Source organism: Fulvia fulva, chromosome 9, assembly GCF_020509005.1.
Source record: "Fulvia fulva chromosome 9, complete sequence".
NCBI classification, from domain to species: Eukaryota; Fungi; Ascomycota; class Dothideomycetes; order Mycosphaerellales; family Mycosphaerellaceae; genus Fulvia; species Fulvia fulva.
In genome coordinates this window covers 774,088-799,227 of record NC_063020.1, presented here as the reverse complement: position 1 = coordinate 799,227, position 25,140 = coordinate 774,088, and the positions used below count along the sequence as shown (strand labels likewise).

Sequence of the window (25,140 nt, the reverse complement as noted above, 5' to 3'; positions counted from 1 at the left end):
GGCGCGATACATACACTCATTGTGTGCTGTGCAGCGAAATGTGAAAGCTGCACGCGGATCGGCTCTGGATGGAAGTGGTCGAAGAATGCCTGCAAGCTGGACACCGCACGATCGCTACGCGCAGCCGCAGCAGCTGGATCTGTCGTGCAACAGTCACCTCGCTTCCGACATGGCGGCCTCTTGCACTGCCACATGCGCGTCCTCCCTCCCCGAAGGCCATCATCATGGACTCATTGAGCTTTGGACCTCGATCTGCTACCAAGGACAGACTATACTGCCATGGCTCAAACCGTCGTGCCATTTGGCTTTGGCGTCGGAGACATTTTTGATGTGGGCAAGTTGATTATCAATCTTGTCGCTAGGGGTACGTGGTAGCTGTCCAAGAGAAACGTTTGAGTTGATGGCATTCTCTAACGATACTAGTTCGGGATTCACCTGAAGACCATACGAATGCAACTTTGCAGGAGATACACTTCTCCAAATTTATTGATGTTTTACGCGACGATCAGCACCATTGTTTCATGACCGATACACAGCGACAGCAGATTGCTGTGCAACTAGTCTTTGGGAATGCTTTACTGCAAGAGCTACGAGATGTCCTCCAACATCACGCTTCGCTGACTGCGGAGCCCAAGTGGTCCGCCAGTAGGCTATCGTGGAGTCACGACAAAGTCGAAGACATTCGGGCACGCATGGTTGCATTCGTTGTCATGATGCAGCCTATCTACAACGCGTACATACAGCAAGGCGCACAGCGAACGGTCTTGCAGGCGCTTGACGCTCTAAGAGACGAGATGAAAGCAGGACTGCGGAAGACTCCCTCTATCTCGACAGTGAGCCAACATGACGATACTACGGCTGTCGCCGAATGGCAAGAAATCATACAAGGCCTTGAGCAGCTCGGCATCACATCGCTCATGGCGATCACGCACAAGGAGATGATCTTGAGATATTTCCGGAATGCCTTGGACTCTGGGGCTCTTGTATCTGGCCAATCCTCAATGGATTCCATCAATCCCAAAGTGAAACTCCCAGCACATCTGGTCCCGTGGATAGAAGATCAATATTCCCAAGCCCTCACCCGCCATAATCAATATCATGGACAGCAGGTGGACTGGTCGAATCGAGTTACCATTATGCTAGCTTGCTGGTCGTCCTGGTTGCCCAAGTTTAAATCGCTTCGCTCGGGATGCTCCCTCGGATGAAAGCTCTAGCAACTTTTAGCAGCAATCCTCTTTCATTCGTCAAAAATTGGCGAATGCAGAACGGGTCACCAAGCGAAGTGCTCTCCTCTCACTTCCGAGGTCATCGTGCCACGGAGCGAATTGTTCAAGCATGGATTACACTGATGGTGTTCGCGTTGCTGGGCTCACCCATCTACCTGTTCTATGCGTACGTGATAATTCCGCGCAAGGAGCTAAAGGCCAACATCATGCTTTTGAGCGTGCTGCTGCTATTCACTTTCCTGTTCGCAACTGTTCTCTCGCTTGCCACTAGTGCACGGCGACATGAAATCCTGGCGGCATCGGCAGCGTAAGTTAGAACTACAGTTCTAAGCTTGAGCCGTATGAATCACATCCAGACTGACAACAATATAGGTACTGTGCAGTGCTTGTTATGTTCATTGGCAATGTCTCGGTGTAGAATATGCAACTCATCTGGCTCATCTTCAGGCGTCAAAATGCCCTCTACTGCAATTGCTTCGCCGTCAAAGTGTCGTTTCTCTCATCTGTGGTTTGCCAAGCAATTGCCAGCACGGGTTGATACCCACGGCAGAGTGTAGAAACAGATCTTCCTGCTTGTAAGCATCCTGCAAGGCGACTTCGTACCACTTCCACGTGCTTACACGTAGACAGGGCAATCTTAGCACCCTCGGCATCTGCTTCTGTAATAGAGCTAGCCAACGCATCAAGTCGCCCCGTGGCCACCATAACCACTCCTGAAGTATCAAGGGTGCTGCAGTGATAGGCTCTGCAAGACTGCGGCATGACAACAATTTGCCCAAATTCTGCAGCCTCCAGCCAGCGGTAGCAGCAAGGCCCTCGACCTGGGCAATGTGTATCCAGCGAGCCACCGCTCGTACTGCGCCCGTTTTGTTGACTTTACGATGCTCTAGAAAGGGAGGAACGAAAGCTCCCAGTGGGGTGCACATTAACCTGCATGATGGCTGGGAGCTGTTTCTCAGCTCTAGTTGAGCCGCACTCAAGACATCAACGCTTGAGAATGACGATCTGGTATGTTCGCCTTACAGACCTGGCTGTGCACATATACCTTGAAAGGGCGGCCTCTGACAAGGCAAATACCACATTCAGTGAGCAACGCACTTGTTGGGCACGATTGCAGACACAACAAAGATCACTTCGCTGCAAAGTACTTCGTAGCCTCCCAGACGGGCTGCATAGAGGCTCGATGATGCTCAAACCTGAAGCCATGGCGTCCTCAGCCTGGTCGAGAAAACTGCTGTCGTTGCCTCAACTATTCGATTCTCGAGATGGAACCGGCTATCAAACCACCGCATCGAGGCATCTGAAGTCGCGTCTGAAGTGGTCAAGAACCTTTCTGCAAGCCTTTTGCTGAACCGAGGAACTGCTACTGGCACTTCACCTGCTGCAGTCGCTTTCCACTGGTCGTGATCATGAAGCTCACCTTCGCAGAGATACTCACACTGCCTTTTGGATGCTGTGGCTGGGACTCTGCTACCTTGTGCCTTTGTCACAACGCAGTCTCACGACCGGCCTATTGCACTCAGTGGCCGCCCCGACAGAGGTTGTCAGAAAACCTTGCTCGCACGCATTCAAGTCAGGTACATGCAATCTATGGGCCAGACAACTATTGCTATGACGCCCCTTCGACTCATCATTGTCCGGGACAGCCTGTGTACAACACGTCAAAAAGTACCTGAACGAGGGCTGGTCTTGGCCAATTTACCCACTCAACTTGATACTGGACAGTGACATATCGCGATAGGTGGACCAGTAGATATTTCGGCGTGCTTGAGCAGTGGTACCACTGTGATGCTCCATACGAATATACACGGTACGCGCATTCATTCTCATACTAGTACTGATACCTGAACGCCACATTCTGCTTATCAGTCAGACCAGCGAACGCTTTGCTCTCCGAGACCTCAGTATCAACAGCACCTTCCTTCTTCTCCCTCGAGCTATTCACAAGGACATAGTAAACCACAAGGACAATAGCCAAAGCGACAGATACAGCCCAACAGCAGACCAGAGCGACCTTTGCGGGCTCATACTGAGGTGCATCCCGAGCCTTGAACGTTTGTGGGCCGATGATATTGCCAACCGCAAACGCTGCATTCAACGCTGCGCTGAGGAAGGCTCGTTTCGTGTGCCCAGCGGTATTGCACATGATCCACTGGAAGTCGACTGGTTGAACGCCAGTGATTGCGTTGACCATCTAAAGCACGTCAGGCATACTCGTGAGCCAGGGCTGGCGCAAGGAATACTCACATAAATGCCAACCAACAAGCCAGCTCGATCGCTCTGGCCGAGAAAAGCCATCAGACACGCCCCAACAACCGCGATCAGCGTCACCCCAGACGTAAAAGCCCATCGATTCCCCAAAAAGCGCGATCCAATCCCACACAAACCAGCGCCGAGACAATATTGACAAGCCCAGCAGGCATATTCAACAACGCCGCCTCCTTCGCCGTAAACTCAAACCCTCTTATCAACATCGCCGAGTACGTCGTAATCACACCTCCTCCCACACTCTGCAACACAATGATCGCAAACATAACCCAAACCTGAAAATCCAGCACCGCCTCCCATACCTGCTTCGCATGGAAATGCACATTCTCAATCCCCGTCTGATTCTCCTGGACATGTCTCGGTAGCACAACTTTCTCCCCCTCGTCCAAAAACCACGCCCTCATCGGCGTGTTAGGAACGAACCAGCACACAGCCCCACCCACCCCAATCGTCACGATCCCAAGGACCAGAAACATTATCCTCCACCCCGCCAGCGCGGCGTGGGAGCCAACGTGCTGGAAGGCGAAAGAGATGAGACCGCCGAGGATTTGACCAAGTCCCATGCCGGAGTACCAGTATGCGAAGCGCGCGGCTTGCTCGCTGCGGGTGTAGTACTGGCTGCTGAGGAGGATCAAGGCGGGAGGGACTGCGGATTCGAAGGCGCCGGAGAGGATCCGGACTGTGAGGAGGCCGCCGTAGTTTTGGAGGGAGGCGTGGCAGGCTGTGCAGATTCCCCAGGCTATGAGGCTGAAGCCGAGGTAGTGGGCGGTGGGGAGGCGTTGGAGGAGGTAGACTGGGGGAGGTTAGCACGTGGGTGCGGCCTCATGGATGAAGGGGGCAGGGGTTGGGTACTGTTTGGGAGCACAGCGACGAGGTCTGCGATGAAGAAGGCGGATGCTGCGTTGGAGAAGTTGTTGCCGGTGAGGTTCAGGTCGAGCGAGAGGCCCATGACTTGGCTGTAGTTTAGCAGGACTTTGTCGAGGAAATTGAGCATGTAGCATATTGTCAGGAAGCTGATTACGTGGAGATCTATCTTGCGTCGGAGGCTTCGGGTGTGGGTTGTGTCCTGGGCTTGAGAAGATTGTTCATTGCCATGTTTGCGCAGAAAGATGAGAGCGTCGTCGATTGTGCCAGCTGCATGACCTTTCTGGTCGCTGCTGTCGGGTACGGCGATGGGCTGTGAGGATGAGGTGTCGTTAGACATGACGTGAATCGAGCTTGAGTAGTTCCGCTCAAGTGCATTTGGGATCTGAGGTAGCGTGTTACTGCAAGATATGTTACATGCGCCGGCTATGGCTTTCCGAAGGCCGTGAGTCAGTCATACTAATGGCTGCTTCCTGTTGTGAGACTCAGCTCGCAGCGCTGACAAAGCTTTTGGTTTGGTGCAGCTTACTAAGGAGCAAGAAAGCAGTATTGCGATGCTGCTTATATAGTAAAAAGAGGCTCTAGCCGACGTTATCTACGGCTATGATCTGTTTCTTTGTTTCCGAGCCTCTATTGCGTAGTGTAGGAGTAATTATTACTGTAGCCTTTCGGCCTTCGACACGAGCCGAGGCTAATTGTCTTGGCCCAAGCTATTCAGCTACTCATTTCGGTCACGTGCTGACAAAGCGGTAGGTTGAGCCCCCTTGTTGTCATTCAGCAGCTGCGCTGCCAAAATTCACAGCTGTCTGCATGGCCGTATTCGTAGCCAAGATGTTCGAATGCGAGCTTGCCCGAGCGGAACTCCCATGTAGTCCCGTCAGGCTGTTCTCGAATGCTCATCAGTGTTCAGTAGAGCCCGAGGACCGTGCCATTCTGAGCATGCAACATAATGAAGAGTCATATCATATTGAGGACTCAACGAGGCGGTTCAGGTGGGCATCCTCAACAGCACTACGGTTCCTCGATCGCTCTTGGATGTCTTGGTCAAAATTCAGTGAGTGATCATCAAATATTGATTCGTCGGATTCTTCAATTGTGCGTTGCTGGCTGCGATAAGTCTTCTGTGGTTTCTTCGCCTTTCATATGCTGAACTGTGATGTCTCTGCTGGTGATGGCTGGTGTTGTTGTGTGATGGAAAATGCCAAGGAGGATCTTCAGCGCATCTCACAGCCACACGTCTTCGTCTTTCTTGGTCTCGAACAACACACGTGCATCATTACCTGCACCCCGTGCGGAGCAATGTCACACATTTTCCTTGTGCCTACTCCGAACGAATCGAACAATGGATGAAAGTCGATGAAAGAGCGTGAAGACGAGATGGCGAACGCGTCTCTGAATGGCGGAGCTGGTGGCGCGACCAACTCCCCAAACCGCTTCGGTCGGAAAGTAAGTTCTATGCACAGTGGCCGAGGTAATGACCAGGTGCCCTGTCCGCCATCAACATAACGACAAGAACACATTCCAGCTATCACTCCTCGTCCGCGATGAGGCCGTCACTGATGAGATGCAGCTTCGACGAGCGACCTTTATACTTCCCAAGACGGGAGAGCGATCGAGACGACAGTTCACACTTCGGGATGCCTCGCAACGCCTCACAGCAAGGTCCAGACGGGCAAGCGCCTCCGACGATGGACAGGAACCACTGTTTGCTCATGGCCATTTCGGCTGGCATGATCGCGACAGACCATTCGCCACCCGGATATGGGACGCATCACGGAGACGAGCGCTTCAGGCATGGGACTTTGCCCTGTCGCCAACCGGCCAGGGTATCTTCAAATGCTCTATAGGCTATGTTCTTGGAAGTCTGGCCACTCTCAATTACACCGTCGCAGGCCTGTTCGGTGGCAGACAGGACAGTAAACACCAGGTCGCAACGACTGTCGTGTACTTCCATCCGGCACGAACTCTGGGAAGCATGCACGAGGCGACCATCATCGCCTTCGTCGCCTTTCTGTACGCTGCCTTCCTGTCGCTCTGCAGCATGGGACTTTCAATCTTCTTCGCCAAGAACGACATGATGGCCGTCGGTCATGCTATAGTCCTCATCTTCTTCATCGGTGGCGGTTTTGGCTTTATGGCATATGTGAAGCAGAAGCTCGGCAATCCTTTGGTCAACGTCGGCGCTTCGTTGGCCTCGCTGTCATCTATCAATGTGCTCATAAGAGAAGGAGCTGTGCAAGCCGGCGCCTTCAGCATGTACAAAGTGACACAGCAGCTGGGCATGACAATCATGGGCATTGCTATCGCTGCTGCGGTCAACTTTCTAGTCCTCCCCACTCTGGCCAGGAAGAAGCTATCCGTGGAGATGGAGAAGAACACCGATCTGCTTGGCGAAATGCTCATCAGCATCACTAGAGCATTTTTACACGGACGAGAAGGTGATCTTGAAGATGAGTACTACAAGATCTTGGCCAAGGAACATCAAGCCTCGCTCAATGCCATGAAGAAAAGTCTCAACGAGGCGAAGAAGGAACATTACGTCCTGGGCGCTGAGAAGGTCTACGCTGCGGAAGCGAGGGTAGTTGAAAGCCTGCATGGGCTTGCGGCGGATCTTGGTGGTTTGCGAAGTGCTGCAATGGCACAGTTCGCTTTCTTGAACCAAGAGGTGCCTACCGGAGGAGGCACTTCACCGCTACCAACGCTTTCGCAGTGGATAGCATCGCCACCAGAGACGCCAGCGGCCCACGAGCACGAGCCGTCACAGTATTTTGGCAATCTGGATGTCATCAGGGAGTCTCCAGAAGAGCGGAGCGATCCAATAAATGGTACAGCTAAGCAAAAGCGCACTAAAAGCGCATCGGCGTCCATCTCTCGCAACTACAGCATGGACTTTGCCACCTCCACTGGTACCGCAACGCCCATGTCAATACAATCAGCCATCGAGCTACCGACACCACGAACGCGTGAGAGCCTTGTCAGCGCAAACATCGCAAAGAGTCCTGGCGACATGTTCATTGCGTTTATCAGCGAACTCGGCCCGCCCACAAAGTCACTTGTCTTCACCGTCAAGCAAATCCTCGACGAAATGCCCTTCAAGGAAGCAGCGCCAAGTCGGAATCCATGGACATCAAGAGAGCTTGAAGTTGCAGTCAACGAGCAGTTCCACCAAAGTCTGAGACAGGCTGTTGATTTGTATCGAGAGAATCGCAAGGAAGCGCTGGGCACGTTGTATGAGAACCGGGCTATTAATGCTGCCATCAATGCGCAGGTTGGGAGTAAGAGCACTTTCGCCACGAGGACACCGACTGCATCTGCACCCGGCTCTCCAGTCGAAACACGCCGCAAGCCACAGTCGCCCACCAAGTCCAAGTCATTGTTCGATCGAAGGCCTGAAGAAGTACTGGCTGACGTTGAAGAAGTTACTGCGTGCTGTGGGCATTTCTCTTTTTCACTACTGGATTTTGCTGAAGATGTCCTCCACTACCTAGATATGCTGGACGATCTGAAGGCTGAAATGGAGTCTCCAAAAAGATCATGGAATTGGCTACTATTCTGGAGAGGCTACGGACGGCAGAAAACACCCGCTATGCGCACGAACACTCTCCCCGAAAGCAGCGAGGACCCAGACGTTGGTATCCCTTCGCCCATCAGGAAAGCTGATGCCTTCGCTGGGGATCTCACAAATGCTGCTCGGAAGCAGCCTTGGTACACCAACTTCTATCGAAGTCTTCGATTTCTCCGACGAGACGATGTCAAGTTTGGTATCAAAGTTGGATTGGGCGCCGCCCTGTTCGCACTTCCTGCCTTCCTAAGAGACACTAGAGCCACCTTTCTTCATTGGCGCATGGAGTGGGGTCTCGTATCATTCATGGTCGTCTGCAGCATGACCGTTGGCGCCGTCAACACGACCGGCTTCAACCGCATTATAGGCACCATCGCAGGAGCTCTCTGCGCAGTGGTAGCTTGGCTAATCTCCAATTCCCACGGCATTGCCAATCCGTGGCTACTCGGCTTCTTCGGCTGGGCTATGTCACTCGTGGGCTTCTACATCATCGTCGCAAAGGACAATGGACCCATGGGCCGCTTCATCTTCCTGTCATACAATTTGACCGCGCTCTACTCCTACAGTCTCTCCATCCACGACGACGACAACGACGATGAAGGCGGCATCGATCCTGCCATCTGGGAAATCGCACTCCATCGTGTCACAGCCGTAGCAGTCGGTTCAATCTGGGGCATCATCGTATGCCGCTGGATCGCCCCCATATCAGCACGCCACAAGCTCCGCGAGGGTTTGAGTCTGCTATGGCTCCGCATGGGTCTCATCTGGAAACGTGACCCCCTAGCACTGTTCCTTCTCGGCGAGCCGACATCGGCATATATGGACATTCGAGAAGAAGCCGATCTCCAAGCCTTCCTCGGTAGCCTCAAGAGCCTCCGAAAAGCCGCGTCCCTAGAGTTTGAGTTCCAAGGCCCATTCCCAGACAAACCTGTAGGCCGCATGCTCGATTGCGCCAGTCGCATGATGGACGCCTTCCACGCTATGAACGTCGTCATCTCCAAGAACCCCCAATGCACCCCCGGCGAAGCCGCCGTCCTCCGCTACACCCGCCCCGAACGCTTCGCCCTCTCCGCCCGAATCAGCCACCTCTTCACCGTCCTGGCGTCCAGCATCAATCTGGAGTACCCCCTAAGCGACGCCTTACCGGACATCACAGATAGGCGAGACAAGTTGCTTGCGAAGATTTCGGAGGTCAGGAGGACGGGAGAGGGGAGGGATCTCGCGACGGAGCAGGATTATGAGATGCTTTATGCTTATGTCTTGGTTACGGGCCAGCTGGCGCAGGATATACAGGCGGTGGGGAAGGAGATTGAGGTTTTGTATGGGACGCTTAATGAGGAGAATTTGAGGTTGCATTAGCGAAGGAACGGGGAGGGGTTAGGGTAGATTGAAACGGGAAGAATTAAATGCTCTACAGCGGCGAGGCTACGCGGATTGGTGTCATGCGATGACGGTATGCTTCGCTGTGCTGAAACTGCTGCGCGTCATGCTGGCGCTGCTGGCATCCAGCATTTCCTTACGATGATCGTGATAGGCGGCTTCGGAACGCGAAGATACCCATCGCGAATGCCGCTCTGGACAGACCGCGCCCACGAGCACTGGAAATCGAGACAAGCTAGGACTTGAAGGTAGAAAAGAAAGTGGCAAGCACTCGATAGTGTGTAAACATGATCTTCTATAATTGCTCACTGAGACTCTCTACATACGCAGCGTACTCGTTCCGTCCCTCTGCCGCTCGACAAGTTGTTTCCTTGAACTACTGGTCTTGCGCCAATGGAGCCAGTCTCTCGGCTTGCAACAACTTTCAAGCTCGCGCATCCCAGCATTCTTCCAGTGGGCGCTACACGTTCATCTGGCGAACATCGCTCGGTATCACTGTACGTCTCACTGGTTCCCGCTGGCAATGCGGTCTAGTCTTCTAGCACGAGGCTGTATCGGAAGGCGGCTCCTTCCCAATCAGTTTCGCACTAGTATGCCTTCGTTGGGAATGGTTGTGTCTGAACACCTCGTTGTATCGATGGATCATGTTGATCTTGATATAACCTTTGGGTAAGAGCTTTGCGATGTGGCGGGTTGTTGTGATGGCTTTGGTTGGTTGGTAGCTGATTCAAATATTTTCTAGCTTCGATGCGATGTGTATGCACGTCTTCGTCGTGTGGAGCACAGGCCGCGGCTTTTTCTCTCGTGCTCAGCAATACTCGCATAGGTATCCTGATCGGCAGGAACAGAGTGGTTGAGCCCCCGACTCGAGACTATCTTGGCTCGGCTCGTCGACTTCCTTAGGAGCCGCGGACGAGACAGGGCTGTCTTCCTTCTCGTCGAACGTGAGCTCATCCAACTTCCCCGCTAAGCTGTCCATAGGATCTTCATCTTCAACGTCCGAGATTTCATCCTCATCATCGGGCTCATGTCCCATCAAAGACGGACTCGGCCCCTCATCCTCACTCTCGCAGTCTCCATCAACACCAACATCATCCTCAAGATCCTCCGCCTTCAACTCCCTTCTCAACGGACTACCCCCTTTCACCTTCTCCCTCCCCACCACACCATCGACCCTCTCCCACCTCTCCGGCTGCCTCAGCCTCATCTTCCCCAACACCGCCATCTCCCGATCATACTTCGCCTCCGCCACCTCCACCGCCTTCTTGGTCGCGGCAGTCCGACTGTTGTAGTTGATGGTTCGGATGTACTCGACCGGGCCGCGGAGCTTGCGGTAGGCTTCTGTTCGGGCACACCAGGGGCAGAGACAGGTCATGCGGAGTCTGATGTCGTCGACGCAGCTGCTGCAGGCTGGTGCCGGGGTGGAGAGGTCGCGATAGGGGCGTGTTACGGTCCCGCGGCAGGGAGATACGGGGATGGTGTGCGCGTGTCCACAGGAGAAGTGGAGGCAGTTCTTGTGGCACATCTTTTCTCGTCTTGGGTTGGGGTGGGTGGCGCACAAATTCTATGCTGAATGTTAGATGCTGAGAGGCGAGTCGCGACACTGGCTGTATCTTGTGTCTGAAGTAGATGATGAAGGAAAGACTTTTTGCGACAAGTGTGTTGTAAAATCCATTCACTGTCCTCAATAATCTGCTTGTGAAGGAAAAGCCTAGTCCTGATTCGGACATACTTTCTGTAGCTTCCTAATTCTCTTACTGCCAGACGTCGCATGTTTCGACAAGATTTTGGCCTTAGTCAAGCTTCAAACAATTTCACTATCAAGACACCTTAGTCATATTTCTATTCTCTAGCTGCCCGTCGTCGTGTGTTTCGACGGCATTCTACCTGACTCAAGCTCCAAACAGCATCTCCAATACAACACCTCCATCAAACTCTAGTCCTCCTCCTCCCACTCCCAATCTACAGACAGCTGCGCAATATCCTTCGTCACCTCAAGTACCTTCTCCATCTCTCTCCATGGCATCTGTCTGTTCTTCAACATATCAACCATATCGAACATCTTCGCAACACTGTTCCACTGCTGTGCCTCACAATGTGCGTCCCAAACTTCTTCCAGTCTTCCAACTTCATTGTTGTAGTACGCCTGCAACCATTTGAATACGTTCGCCCACTTTGGCGCAGTTTGGGTGTCGTGGACCTTGACCGAAATAGTGATGTCTTTGGCTTGGCGTGTGAGCAGTATCATGTCCGTTGGGTCGAAGCCTAAGCAGACTACATCGAATCTGTTTCCGAAGTAGTAAATTCCAGAAGCTTCAGCGCGGATCTGGAGACAGGTTTGGAGGAGAGGGGGTTGGGTGATGGTATCTTTGTCGATCAATACTCGGGGCTTGGAATCTGGGCTGAGAGCTGTGCTGGAGTCGCAGAGGATGAGTTCGTAGATCATGTTGCGTAGTTCTGGGGCTAGATCCAGCAAGAAGCATGGCCTGGTGCCGTGAGGTTGTGCCATGATGTGCGTTGGATAAAGCAGGATCAAAATGGAACGGAGCGCGACCATATTTATTAGACATATTCCGCGCTGTCCTCAAAGCTTACCTCCCATCGGAGTCCTCAAACCTTGACCTTCGAATCCACTTGAAACATTATCCCTTCGCTACCTCCACTCGCTCTTCCTCGATCGATGCCTTGTCCGACATGTCGGCTGCTCGCTCAACGAGGACAGGTCCATCCAGCAATTGTCCAACTTCTTCAAGGGTAAGCCTACAAACAGAAGGGTGTTAGCCATACTCGAGAACCACGTGACAGTGTCTCAGACTGTAGTGCAAGTCGTGGTAAAGTCTCGTGCAGTGCATGTCTCGCACGCGTCACTATGCTCTGAGAAACTGCTCGATAACTGGTGCCCGTTCTGACTTACCCTCTCGTCTCAACGAAGACGAACCAAATGCAGATGACCTCAATGACGAGGATGACGATGTACACGAAGTAATAATAATAATAGTAGTAATAATAATAATAATAATAAATTCATAATGCCTATCTAGCTCCTAAATGGTCTACGAGGCCAGGGGCCATTAAGGAAGGGAGAGGGGAAAACCGTCGTACAGAGTAAAACCCTCTTCGGGGGTCAGCAAGTTCTCTCTGTCACTTATCGGTCGATCCGTTGTGCTAGAAGCGGTGAGCTCTTAAGCGGTCAGCCGCCCCGGAGTGCCAATCTGCCCAGTGCTAAGAGAAAGTGTTAGTAGCCAACCGACTCGCCTACCGTCAGCCGGTCGCCCGTCAGGCGGAGCTCTAGTCGCTGAACCGCTAACTCGTTAGTCGCTCTGGGTTGGCCCTCCCTTTGTAGCTACTGTCGCGGTCGGGGTCGCCGCGGGCCATAGTCTACTCTCTCGCGGGGTCGTTAGTACTGTCGTCGGCGCCCTACCGAATTAGTAGGCCGGACGCCCTCGTAGGCTTCCTAGAGCTCTTCCCCCTAGGCTGCCTCTCCCGCCCTTGCCATCTCATTCGCCATTTGGAACTGTTAGAGTAGGCCAGTCCGCATCACTATCCTCGCCGCCGCTCGTATCCCGTTCGCTATATTCATTATATACTAGAAGTTCGTTACCCCGGTTTCGAGGCGTATTACCTACCGGGCTTCTACGAGACGCGGGCAGAACAGTACGACATGTTTTGGCGTTTAGACGCGTCCGTACTCATATAAATTGCTGTCGATACCTAGTACCTTACGGCGGTATAGGTAGTCCTTAAACCCGATATGTTCTAAGCGGAGCAGCATCGCGACTATAGCCTACGGGCGGGTAAGGGCTCGAAAGAGTATTGCTCGATTTCGGCCAATAGGTCCTATCTTCGCTACTACCTCGTCCTCCCTTCGATGCGTTCGTCGCCGTAGTAGTTACCCGTTTAGGTGCCTTTCGCCTTCTTCCTAGCGCTCGTTCTAGATCCCCTATATATGTCCGCGGACCGCGTCTACCGTAGCTTTCCGATACTTACGTCCCTATCCCGCTCCTATTACGGGTATACCACTAGCTAGGGCCTATGCCTAGAACTTTATTCTAGGGGTCTGTTACGCTTCGGGCCGCCGCTACAGCTATAGCTATAGTCGTGCCCTCCCTCTACGCGCTACCGGTCGAAGGCGTGTCGTGATCGCCTAGTACGCCGCGCGGATATCGCTCTCTACCTTACTATTCGCCGTCTATAGCGTATAGCTTATAGCGAGCTGTCGGAGGTAGAGGTCTAGTAGCGCGATCTACGTGTCCGCCTCTAGGACCTATATCGGTATAGTACGGTATACCCCTATTACTTTACGGAGGCATTCGGTCTATACGTTTTAGATCTGTTTTAGCTAGCTAGTCGCGTAGGATAGATACTAAACTAGCGCCTTAAAGGTAATTACTAGCCGGACGATAGAGCTATATAGCTAGCGTGCCTTTATAAAGGCTACGCCCTACGTAGAGGCCGCGAGACGTATAACTAAGGCCTTGTTCTAGTCCCTACGCTACCGGAGTTACTTTAGGTAGGCGTACTACCGGAGCTACGTATCTACTTAGAATCCTAGGACCCGGATAGATAGCTACGGAGTGATCCGGCTTCCGCCGGTCCCGGCCTTAATAGTAGCCTAGAGGTTATACTTCTTCGGGGTCGTCGTAAGGTAGATTATCTAGTACTTTTCGGGTACGAAGACTACCCCGTACCGCTCCGCCTAGTCGTTATATACCTCGAGCGCCGCTTCGAGTTAGCGATAGTTAGTTTCGGTTAAGTCGCTATACGTTAGGATATTCGTGTCGTCGACAAAGCCTATATAGGAGTTAGTACCGCCGGCGCTACCCCTAAGTAGCGGTAGGAGTATAGAGGCGAAGAAGAGGAAGGGGATCGGGGAGAGCGAAGAGCCCTACGGGATTCCCGTCTCCGTAGGCCGTATATAGGGTTTACGCTACTCTCTAAGGATAAGCCTCATAGATCGGTTAGTAAGGAAGGACTAGACGAACGCGACGAGCTAACTAGGTATACCTTTCGCCCGGAGGTTATAAAGTAGTCTAGTATAGGAGACCTTATCGAAAGCCCCTAAGATATCGAGTAATAGTAGGGTAGCGACCTATTATCGGCGTATTACCTATATTATATAGACCTACTCCGTAACGAGTTCTAGGGCCGTCGAAGTAGACCGCCCTAGCCGGGCTCCTATCTACTCGGCCGGGAGGAGCTAGTACTCCTCGGCTAGCTTAGAGATACGGTCGGCCGCGATACGCTCTAGCGCCTTCCCGATCGTACTTAGTAGGGCTATCGGGCGGTAGGCCTTCCCGACGTCGTATCTAGCCTTACCCTCCTTACGGAGGATAACTATATTCGAGTACTAGAAAGGGGTCGGTACGTAGGACTACCGGAGGTATGTCGTAAATAGCCCCGCGAGGTACGGGGCGAGCGTCTAGCGGTAGTATTTAAGGAATCGGTTCGGGATCTTATCCGGTCTAGAGGCCTTATCTAGTAGCGCTACTTTTAGTACTATTAGTACCTCCGCCTCTATTACCTCTTAGCTAGTCTCGAGCTCTACTAGGTATACGAAGCCCTCGATATCGTCGAGCCGAGCCGTAACCGGAGGAGGGAACAACGCTTCTACTAATACGTCGGCTCTACCTTACTAGGTTTCCTAGAAGATCCCTTATCTATTATAGATAGGCGGGAATTATAGTAGTAGCGGCGGCGTCCCCGGCTTTCTCGTACGCGCCTACTTAGCGAGCTTCTAGACCTTACTCTAGTCTCCTATAGCTTCCCTAACGGCGTCGCGCTACGCGATATTGCCCTAGCGCCGGATAATCCTACCCTTCTCGTTATCTAATCGGCGGTATCGGGCGTATATAGCGTCCTATTTCATCTCTTTCTACTAGCGCCTCGCCGCTACCGTAGAGCGGACTACGTCTACGTATTCCTATAACTAGGCTAGCGACGCGTACTTAGAGGGTCGGGCTTAGGGGATCCTATCCCGGATTACTCCCGCGATATACTACTATAGGTTCTCTACTACCGCGTCGAGTTCCGCCTCTAAGTAGAGAGGTACCGGCGGTAGGAGGGCCGTTATTCGTTCCTTTAGGGCCTTATTAACCTCCTTCTAGTCTATACGCTTCTACTAGGGCCGCGGCTCGAGGGCTAGTAGCGCTTATAGGTACGCTATGTCGAACGTCGTACGGATAGCTAGGTAGTCTAGGTGGCCGGTGTCGAGTTCTAGGTCCGTGTCGTAGAAGACTATCCGCTAGGCTAACTATTAGGTGGCGAAGGTTAGGTTAAGCGTCTAGGTCGTGTTATGCTATTAGTACGTGACTATGCCTACTAGGAGCACTAGGTTAAGGCCGGATGCTTCTATTAGGCCGATAAGTATATTAGCGGCGTTATGGGCCGAGAGTACGCTATCCCCTCCCTATCTCGGGCAGTAGAGGTTAAGGTCACCGACTAGGATGTGTGTATCGGCGTCCTCTCAGAGGGCTCCTTAGAGCTAGTAGAGAGTGGCCGACTAGCTATCGTCTTCTATCGAGCCCGGTATAGAGCACTGGTTATAGGCGTTATAGATAGCTACTGTTTTGCCGTCGGTAAGGCGTATCCGTAGCGAAGCCACGTCGCTAGAGTAGGTACAGGTCGTCCACGTTGTTGTCGCGATTTCTTTGCTTACGTAGAAGCAGACCCGCGCTGCCGGCTAGTCACCTTCGGGGACTACGAGGTGGTATCTCGGGTCTCCGAGTGTCGTCTTCCCGTTCGTCTACTGTTCCTAGATAGCGAACACGTAGTATCGGCTAGGGTGTAGGAGGCTAAGTAGCGGCTTCTGGGCCTTGTCCTTGCTCTTGTTAGCGTTATACTACACGATAGTTAGCTAGGTAAGCGTATTATTCATAGTTAGACTGTTGTGTTAGCTATAGTTCTCCGTTCTGCCTCCGCGGTTAGGCATCGCCGTCCCCGCCCTCGCTGTCCTATCGCGGGGCCGCTACCGCTACCGGGGCTACTAGTAGGGGTGCGTTGCCTCCGTGAGGGCGGAACATCGTCGCATCGAGGCGCGTCTGTCTAGGGGCCTGAGCCCGGGGTTCGGTAAGCGCTAGTCGACCTACTCCGTATGCTGGGCGTCCATCGCCGTTTAGTCGCCTCTTCTTGCCCCCTCCTACAACTAGCTGGAAACCGTCGGTGTCGACCTTCGGTCGGTGTGATACGGTCGCTGTTTCTCCTGCCTATCGTGCGCCTAGGCGCGCTCCTGCCGCCTGCTCCGCCGCCTGCCTCTTTACTCCACACCTGCCCATCCACGCCTTGTGGCCTCCACCGCAGTTGGCGCACTTACTTATCTCGGGTTGGGGGCAGTCGCGGGTGTTGTGCGCTGTCGCGCAGTGGCCACACTAGGTCTCCCGTCGGCAGTGTTTTGTAGTGTGCCCGAATCCCTGGTACCGGAAGCACTGGGTTACTGTATAGGTGTGGTCATGCTTCTGTACGCAGTGGTGCGAGTAGGCGAGAACCAGTCCCTTCTCTACGGCTTGGGCCCTCTGGCCGTCATACTCAAACGCGATTACGAGCGATGAATGTTTCCGCTCTATTCGTTCCGGCTTCTTTATCCAGTGCGCCCGGGTAATAACGAGGCCTAGGATAGTGGCCTAGTTGTCCTTCGCGATCACCGCTCCCATCGCTACCGGGCTGGTATCCGCTAGGAAGGTGTCGACTCGGACACCGTGCATAAGGGCCTGGTACACTAGCGCGCCCGGCATTGCGCTCTTCGCATTTCGTGCCTCGACCGCCTAGGCTGCGTTCTGTAGGAGCGTCGGTCTCCCTGCTGTGGTTGCGAGCGTGTACCGTACGTCTCCGCTCCTTAGCTTCTGGGCTGCGATGATGTCCTATTTGCTAGCCTGGCGTGCCTGCTCCACGAGGCGCTAGTGCGAGAGCACCGCTACCCGCTCTCTTTCTTCGGGGTTATCGATGTGTATCGTAACCTCGCGTTGGACTGGCCTGGCGCGGTGCGTCGGTTGCTCTATGGCTGCTATGGCCGCTTGGGCATATGTCGCCGGCCTAGCTCTTCCAAGCGCTTGGATCTCCCGTAGAAGGTCGGCGTTCGTCACGTCTTTCACTGGCGCTGGCGTCTTCGTGGCCCGTAGCAGCTCCTAGATTGCTTTGGCTGAGCTCTCGAGGAGGCTACGGATCGCGCGTTCGTGGGGCAGATTGGCGTTCGCGAGGGTGGCTGTGAGTTCGTGTGCGATAGCGGTGTATTCTGCCGTTTCTGCACTATGTTTCGTATGCTGGTTCTTTTGGTTAGCGGCTTGTGGTTGCTGTGGTCGTTGTGATGGTTGGTCGCTGTCCTCCGCTTCTCCCGGGCGCGTCGTCGCTCCGCGCGTCGCTCTTCGTCCTCCGCTATTCGATGGTGTTGTCGGTGTGTGTGATGGGGCCCTGTCCCATCGAGTTGAGGGCGCTCTTTGCTTTTGCGACGCTGTCGCCCCGTCGTTCATCATTCTCTAGTTAAGTATCAGTCTCCTTTATATTATGATATCTCTTTCTCTGATGTACACGAAGTAGAACTTCCATGCAATACTCTCAAGGCCGATCGGATTTACGTACTGATTCAGCACCTACAAAGTCGTCAGCTCGGCCAATCGTTGGCGGAGCACAGGCGAAGGCGACTTACCGAAGCAATTGAGACGAAAGCCATGTTCAATGCTAGCCCCTTGGCACGAATGTTGTATGGCAAGATCTCGGCACAGTATGCCACAGTCAATCCTGGCCATGCGAAACCAGCAGCTCCATAGAACAAGAAGATCATGGCCAAGACAGACTTGCCAGCACCATGATTTCCAGTCTGTGCATACCCGGCCGAGCAAGCTGTCCAGATGGTGAAAGTGACGAGCATGCCAATACCAGCGATCAAGAAGAGCTTCTTCCTGCCAAAGCTGTCCACCAGGAATGCCGAGAATCCAATCGCAACCAAGGAAACTCCAGATCTGCAGACCGCCGTTGAAGAGAGCCTGCTCATTGGCGTTGGTGATGCCGACAGACTCCAAGATGCTGTGGAGATAATAGCTAACGAGGCCATTGCCAGAGCACTGAGAGAAGAAGGCGACAAGTGCGATGGGTAGTAGACGCTTGCGGTTACCCGGGGTCTTGACCAGTATCGACCAGCCTTGCTTGGCGTATTGCTTGTCCAGGCGAAGTGCATCTCGGATCTCTTGAAACTCAGCCTGCACGAAGTGATCGTTACTATCGCCATTGGCATGATACTTGACCAAGGTAGCCAACGCCTGCTCAGGCTTATCTTTCATGACCTGCCATCGAGGGCTCTCTGGAAGAAGCCATATGCCCACCAGCTGAATTACCGGCATCAGAGCTTGTAGGCCGACGGGTATTCTCCAAACGGCAGATCCAGTGTACTTCTGCGTCCCGTATACGGTCCACGCTGCCACGATCGAGCCGACGTACCAGAGGGTGTTGTACATGACAGTGAGCTTTCCTCGATGCTGTGGATGTGCGAGCTCCATTATGAGGAGTGGAGCCGAGCCTTGCGAGAGATTCGATCCAAGACCAACCAGGAAACGACCGCCGATGAACATGCCGTTGGTCTTTCCAGGTACAACTAAGCACAATGTCAGCAGAACGCTGATTCGTGTGGCTGGCTTGGGCCCTTACCCTGGAGTATCATTCCAATGCATAGCACGATGATCCCGATGACAACGCCTTTCTTCCTCCCAAACGTATCGGCTAGGTACGCCGCTACAACCCGTCAGCGAGCACTCAATGCACTGATTCGTGGGGCCTTACAGAAGAAGATGGCTGAGAAGGCTCCAATCTGAAGAATCGCACTGAACAGACCAAGCGTAGACCCGTTAGGGTGCCCGAACTCTGTAGGACGTGTCAGGAGATCGTGGACTGAAGAAGGACCGCGGAAGCATACCATCTTGCCATGGGTCCAGCGTCTGAAGTCCATTGAGCAGACTTCCGTCGTAGCCGTTCGTCGTTGCTCCAAGAAAGAGGATCGGCATCATGATATACAGACGCCTGAGTCCGGCATGCTTGTACCATGTCACGTTGGGGACTTCGAGCTTCTCCAGAACGACCTCGCTGTGTTGGAAGTCAGGGTCCTTGTGGTCCATCTTGGTAGTAGGAGATACGATCGAGGTGAAGGGCAATCGCAAGCGTTGAACTGACTGTGCCAATGACCGAACGATGTCGACGTGAATGGACATATTTGGAGCATGATATACTGTCGTCTCCACTGCAGCCACGTTCTGGCCACGTGAGACTGGTCTGCTCTTCTTCAATGGAAGTAATCATGGCAGCGAATGGAATTCCTCGAGAACCGCAACCGCGCTAGCGGACATACTGTGTCGTGACTGGTGGAATCCCGCTTCACATGGGTCTCGGATCCACGTGGTAGCTCAGCTTGAACGCTAATGCATGACCCGTGGTTCCTACAGCTCTACACGTTGTAGCACGCGAGTTTGGCACATCGTCGCCCATCTCTCCTGCGAATGTCGTTTTTCTGCCAAATGCAACGCCTAGACAAAAACTCCTGCAAACATGGGCGAAATCGTAGCAATGGAGAGCAACATACCTTATCTGCACAGAACACAGACATCTCAGCAACTCAATGTCGATGGCGCGCCATACCTTATGCTAGATGGAGAGGTTCAGAACTCGCAGTTCACTTCTGCGAGCTACATGAAGAGTGTATGGCCAAGGTTGAAGGCTGCAAATCTGAACACCGTCTTCGGCAGCGTCACTTGGGAGCAGATCGAGCCGACAGAGGGCGACTTCCAGTTCGGCGAGCTTGATCAGACCATTCGTGGTGCCCGAGAACATGGTTTGCGTTTGGTTCTGCTATGGTTTGGCAGCTTCAAAAATGGTACAGACGCCATTTACCCTTCGTATCGCCAATACTGACCGATTCTCCCTAGGTCTATCGACATATACACCGGCATGGGTCAAGCAGAACCCAAAGCGTTGCCCAAGGGCAGAGATCGGGACGAAGGACGGCAAGAAGAAGATGGGAGACGTAGTCTCGATCTTTGGCGCCGAGGCACAGCGCGCAGATGGCAAAGCATTTTCTGCCTTCATGCGCCACATCAGGGCCATCGATGAAGAGCATGCCACCGTGATCATGGTCCAGGTAGAGAACGAAGTCAGTCTGCTAGGAGATCCGCGAGACCGATCGCCTTTGGCTGAAGCATGTTGGAACCAGCCGTTGCCGTCAAAGTTGCTCTCGAAAATCCACAACGAGTGGAACTCGCACAATGAGGCTTTCCGACGCAACTTTGGTGAGCTGGAGACAACAGAGCTGAGCAGGATCAAGACCTGGGATGACATGCCTGGAAAGAGAGTCTTCGTCGAAGAGCTGTTCATGGCATATCACTACAGCCTATATGTGGAAGGCATTGCAGCTGCTGGCAAGGAGTCCTACCCATTACCATTATACACCAACGTCTGGCAGAACTATGCCGGTGACACGCACGATGAGAACGCGCCCGTGGCAGCCGGAGGAGACAAGCCCGGTGACTATCCTTGCGGCGGCGGAGTGACCAACGTGCTGGATATCTGGAAGACGTTCGCACCATCTTTGGATCTCATTGCTCCGGATATATATCTGAACGACTATGCCGCTTCTTGTGCGGCATATCGTCATCGTGGTCAAGCTCTTCTCATCCCTGAACAGCGTCGAGACGAGTATGGAGCTCGTAGGATCTGGACTGCTCCTGGGTCATACCAATGCATTGGTACAGCGCCTTTCGGCATCGACACTCTTTCCCTTCCCGATAACCCGTTTCGGAGACATTACGCTCTCTTGAAGAGCGTGAAGACCTATGTTCTGGAAGCTCAGGCGCGCACGGACGGATGTATTGGCTTCTTCTTCGACGAGATCCGAGAGGATGGCAGTGATCCGTCTCTCCCCGTCTCGGCTCGTTTTGGTAGTTGGGATCTCGTCATTGAGCGGTCCTTCGTGTTTGGTCGACCTGCTGCTGGGTCGGGAATAGTGATTCACAAGGGCAAGAACGAGTTCCTGCTCATCGGCTGGGGCTTTCAAGTCAGTTTCACATCGACTGACCCGCAGACCTGCTTCAACGGCTTGCTCAGGTTTGAGGAGAAGGAGGTTGATGTAGCTTCTGGTGCATTAAGAACGTTGCGATTGCTCAACGGTGACGAGACGAGAAGTGGGCAGTTCGCAATCATGCCTAGCGAGGATCCGGACTATGGCGGATTCCCCATATCCATCACGATACCTGCCAATACTGGCATTGCTGTCGTTGAACCATATGCTCTTACGGCTGAATGAGATGGTCGTAACGAGCTTCCTTCCGTATGAGCGCTATGTGCTTTCACTGTCCGTCGTGTAAGGGCTGTCCGATAGCTTTCCAGCGTCGTATCGCCGGAGGAGCGACTCACGACAAGTGATAGAACGTGTATCGCGTGACGCGCCCTTTCAGACGCGACGCCAAGGTAGTGTCGAAGCCCATTGTACTCTTCATCGCTAAATTTGTGGACCAGCAGACCTTGTTGCTGCAGGCTGTGGAACTTGGCTCTGACTGGTGTGTGTCTGCTCCTGGCTCAGGTTGACCTATCGCAACCACTCAAACCCGCACGCTAGCGGATTTGAACTGAGGTGCAGTGTCATCATGGTTTGACCTTCCATCCGAGGTAGCGTAGATGTGTCGTAATCATCAGTAGACCAGATCGCCTTGCAAAGACTCTGCTGAACAACATAAGATACTCCACCAACCAGAAGCCATCAAAGCCGCTATGGCATGCATTGCTTAGATTTTTCTGGCTGGCGTGCGGGGACCCCATGGGAAGAGGTATGCTATGCCATCAGGAAGTCTGAGCATATAAGTGCGTCTTGAAGTGATTGAATGACTGACTGACTGGATCAAGGCAACAGTGCCATCTTCACCATGATCAAATCCATCGCAGTCTTTGCATGTGCACTCCTATCCACTGCCTCAGCAACGGCAGTAGACCTTCGTCCTCGAGCGCCGGCAGCCTGGAGCAACTTTAACGACAATGGGGTCTTCTACCCAGCCGAGAACTACACAAGCTGGAGGACTCTGTATGCTCGCACGCTTCAACTTCCAGACCAGTCGATATTGCTCTCCTGGGAAGACTACGACCCAAACGTCGACATCGCGTACTGGCCTGTGTACAAGTCTACCGATGGCAGTGCCAGCTTCAAACCATTGTCGAGAGTTCAGGATCAGGTCAACGGCTGGGGTGTGTGGTATCAACCAAACTTTTATACGCTCCCGCAAGCAATAGGAGCGTATCCCAAGGGCACAATCTTGATCGCTGGCGCCTCAACTCCTCGAAACTTGAGCCACGCATACATCGATGTATATGCCAGTACTGACAGCGGGTCGACATGGAGCTTCGTTAGTCATGTTGTGTATGGCGATGGTCCTGAGACGATTACCAATGACAATAAAGCAGTGTGGGAACCATTCCTTATGGTCTACAACAATCAACTAGTCTGCTACTATTCGACGCAGACTGATCCCAAACATGCCCAGAAGCTATCTCACAAGACCACAAGCGACCTGCGGACCTGGAGTGCGCAGCCCAACTATGGCGATCGACCCGGTATGACGACTGTTGCGTATAGTCCGAAATCCAAGAAGTATGTCATGACCTTCGAGTATTGTGGTGGACCAATTGCTGGAGGTTGTCCAGTCTATCATAAAGTAAGTTGTTGCCAAAAGAGGCATGTTGCACAGTGACTGACAAGCATCAGGTCTCTGATAGTCCTCTGACCTTCGGAAGCGAGCAGCCAGCGCCCATAATTCCTAGCAATGGCAATCTCAATCCCAACGGCAGCCCGTACGTCGTCTGGACAGCAAACCCTTCCAGTACAGCCGGCGACGGTGTATTCATTGCCAATGGCAATTCTAGGGAGGAGGTCTTCGTCAACACGGATGCCGCAGATCCAAATGGATGGAAGCCGGTCAACGTTGGCCAATGGTCTGCGTACTCCAGATCTTTGCGCATCATCGATACACCACAGAACAGTGCTGCCGGTGGTAAGAAGAAGCTGCTTATTGCAAATGGAGGGAACATTGGCTGCTCGGGATCTTGCTACAATTTTGTGGCAACTGGCTTAGTTGACATCCCGTCATATCCGAGTTGAGCATGGTGCTAGTAACGGGGTGCTCAGGAAAAGCAAGCAGTCTGGTCGAAGTAGTCACTAGTATAGTCACATCTAGTATTTTTGCCAAATCGACAGCACGACTTAGTATCTTTTCTCAGTCGTCGAGTCGTCAGAGCGAGTGCATGCATTTATGCCTGCCAGAGCGAAGCCAAGGCCTGGTTGGCGAAATGCTCCCGAGCATATAGCGTATCGATTGGCTTGGGGGAGACGTCTTCTGGATCCCGAAGCTGAGGCTGTGGGAAGTCCACTCGCTCTTCCACGGGCCGTGAATGCTCGATCAAGAAACGAGTCATCCACTTATCCACTTTATGGGTATTGGTGCCACCAGTCGCTAGACAGGACTTTTGAAAGATGAGAAGACGTCCCACCTGTGACCAAGTCAGCTGACATTGCGGAATATGAAGGGGGAATTTGTTTTGCATAAAGTACGAACTCACCAGATGCTCCAAGCAGGGCCAATACTTCTTCAGCTCAATAAGGGCTGCGAAGTTGGACGTGAGATCCGCTCGTGCTTGGGCCACTCCGCTAGCTTCGCCCAAGAGAAGGGTATGCAGATGCACTGCGGAGGAGACAACCGTCATATGCCCGACAGTTGCATAGACAGCTTCGCAGCCCGCTTTGGACCCGGACTTGCGAAGAAGCTCGCTGAAAGCAGCTGCATGGAGTTTGCAACGTCGGGCATAAGCTTCTGACGCCGACGTTGGCCCATTCGTCGCATCCAGATATCGAAAGTATAACAGAGTGCAGTAGTGGTGATGGCCCAGATGCAAAGCCACAAAAGGCCCTCCAAGGCCCTCTGCACGGTAGCGATCGAGATTCGCATCTTCCAGTCGCATATAAGAGGGCAAACTTGTATGCCACTCGTCTAAGCGATCTGACAAAGCATACACGGGCTCAGCTGCGGCAATCTCTGCCAAGTCCCCTTGCGCGAGCTTGTAATTGAGCTCATGAACTGGTCCAAGAATTCTGACCAAATGTATCATATGAGCCAACAAGCGTTGCCTGGTATCTGCTTGTGGTGGATGATGCAGCAAATCTGACGAAGCTAGCTGGAAGACGTACTCATCCACTGGCATTGGAACATCGCCTCCTTGTCCGTCAAGCTGACGGGGCACTCCAAGACCAGCAGAGCACCAATTATCTGCCAACACCAATGTCCACCAGACTCTGCATTGGGTCTCCTGAAGTATCGTGCCTTGCTGTGAGTATGTCCGGTGGAGCCCCAGAATCTGCGCCATACGAGTAGCAATGCCAAAGTAAAGGGTTTCCAGCGACGGCTCGAGCTCCACTGCACATATGTTTGCAATGAGTATGCATGCCTGTATCGTCTCCAGATCCACAGTTTCAAGCTGAGATTGCACTGCTTGCTTGGCGCAGCGAGTGAGCTCCGGCGCAAGATCCCGTACTGCACTCTCGGCGGACAACCTCGAACCGAAAGCACACAGACTCAGCAATAGCGGCAGCTGGATACGTCTTGAGGTGATCGTTCTCCATAGTGATGGGATGTGGAAGACGGAATGAGGCCTGTCGTGGATCAAATAGATGTATGTGTGAATCATGCTCATGACAGCATGCTCTCCATAGCGTGCGAAGGGATCCGGATCGCTATGAGGTACTCGTATCGCTCCATCTTGAGTAGAGTGTGCTACGTTGTGCCGGACTGATGGTTGAGGCTCGAAAGAGCATTGCGTGTTTCGCTTGAAACA

General features: G+C 53.1%; 10 protein-coding genes across 10 annotated transcripts; 4 read left to right on the top strand and 6 right to left on the bottom strand.

The window, feature by feature from the left end:
• Nucleotides 1–279: 279 nt before the first annotated feature.
• CLAFUR5_08999 (uncharacterized protein) lies at nucleotides 280–1,205 on the top strand (the record flags this gene model as incomplete). Its single annotated transcript, XM_047908147.1, has 2 exons — nucleotides 280–364; nucleotides 424–1,205. 2 exons carry the CDS (start codon nucleotides 280–282, stop codon nucleotides 1,203–1,205), a joined length of 867 nt encoding a protein of 288 aa, XP_047766066.1.
• A 1,852-nt stretch (nucleotides 1,206–3,057) lies between these two features.
• Nucleotides 3,058–3,524, bottom strand: CLAFUR5_08998 (MFS-type transporter cnsL; the record flags this gene model as incomplete). Its single annotated transcript, XM_047908146.1, has 2 exons — nucleotides 3,058–3,420; nucleotides 3,474–3,524. The coding sequence occupies 2 exons, from the start codon at nucleotides 3,522–3,524 to the stop codon at nucleotides 3,058–3,060; spliced, it is 414 nt and encodes a 137-aa protein (XP_047766065.1).
• A 29-nt stretch (nucleotides 3,525–3,553) lies between these two features.
• CLAFUR5_08997 (Thiamine pathway transporter THI73) lies at nucleotides 3,554–4,698 on the bottom strand (the record flags this gene model as incomplete). Its single annotated transcript, XM_047908145.1, has 2 exons — nucleotides 3,554–4,287; nucleotides 4,347–4,698. 2 exons carry the CDS (start codon nucleotides 4,696–4,698, stop codon nucleotides 3,554–3,556), a joined length of 1,086 nt encoding a protein of 361 aa, XP_047766062.1.
• Nucleotides 4,699–5,714: 1,016 nt separating this feature from the next.
• On the top strand, nucleotides 5,715–9,279 carry CLAFUR5_08996 (uncharacterized protein; the record flags this gene model as incomplete). The annotated part of the gene is made up of 2 exons (XM_047908144.1): nucleotides 5,715–5,804; nucleotides 5,884–9,279. 2 exons carry the CDS (start codon nucleotides 5,715–5,717, stop codon nucleotides 9,277–9,279), a joined length of 3,486 nt encoding a protein of 1,161 aa, XP_047766061.1.
• An 829-nt stretch (nucleotides 9,280–10,108) lies between these two features.
• Nucleotides 10,109–10,675, bottom strand: CLAFUR5_08995 (uncharacterized protein; the record flags this gene model as incomplete). The annotated part of the gene is made up of 1 exon (XM_047908143.1): nucleotides 10,109–10,675. One exon carries the CDS (start codon nucleotides 10,673–10,675, stop codon nucleotides 10,109–10,111), a length of 567 nt encoding a protein of 188 aa, XP_047766323.1.
• Nucleotides 10,676–11,236: 561 nt separating this feature from the next.
• CLAFUR5_08994 (uncharacterized protein) lies at nucleotides 11,237–11,809 on the bottom strand (the record flags this gene model as incomplete). The annotated part of the gene is made up of 1 exon (XM_047908142.1): nucleotides 11,237–11,809. One exon carries the CDS (start codon nucleotides 11,807–11,809, stop codon nucleotides 11,237–11,239), a length of 573 nt encoding a protein of 190 aa, XP_047766322.1.
• Nucleotides 11,810–17,844: 6,035 nt separating this feature from the next.
• Nucleotides 17,845–19,487, bottom strand: CLAFUR5_08993 (Lactose permease; the record flags this gene model as incomplete). Its single annotated transcript, XM_047908141.1, has 5 exons — nucleotides 17,845–17,879; nucleotides 17,936–18,877; nucleotides 18,931–19,014; nucleotides 19,063–19,143; nucleotides 19,196–19,487. 5 exons carry the CDS (start codon nucleotides 19,485–19,487, stop codon nucleotides 17,845–17,847), a joined length of 1,434 nt encoding a protein of 477 aa, XP_047766327.1.
• Nucleotides 19,488–19,821: 334 nt separating this feature from the next.
• CLAFUR5_08992 (uncharacterized protein) lies at nucleotides 19,822–21,571 on the top strand (the record flags this gene model as incomplete). The annotated part of the gene is made up of 2 exons (XM_047908140.1): nucleotides 19,822–20,146; nucleotides 20,199–21,571. 2 exons carry the CDS (start codon nucleotides 19,822–19,824, stop codon nucleotides 21,569–21,571), a joined length of 1,698 nt encoding a protein of 565 aa, XP_047766326.1.
• A 616-nt stretch (nucleotides 21,572–22,187) lies between these two features.
• On the top strand, nucleotides 22,188–23,413 carry CLAFUR5_08991 (uncharacterized protein; the record flags this gene model as incomplete). Its single annotated transcript, XM_047908139.1, has 2 exons — nucleotides 22,188–22,950; nucleotides 22,989–23,413. The coding sequence occupies 2 exons, from the start codon at nucleotides 22,188–22,190 to the stop codon at nucleotides 23,411–23,413; spliced, it is 1,188 nt and encodes a 395-aa protein (XP_047766325.1).
• Nucleotides 23,414–23,562: 149 nt separating this feature from the next.
• Nucleotides 23,563–24,999, bottom strand: CLAFUR5_08990 (uncharacterized protein; the record flags this gene model as incomplete). The annotated part of the gene is made up of 2 exons (XM_047908138.1): nucleotides 23,563–23,802; nucleotides 23,872–24,999. The coding sequence occupies 2 exons, from the start codon at nucleotides 24,997–24,999 to the stop codon at nucleotides 23,563–23,565; spliced, it is 1,368 nt and encodes a 455-aa protein (XP_047766324.1).
• Nucleotides 25,000–25,140: the final 141 nt, after the last annotated feature.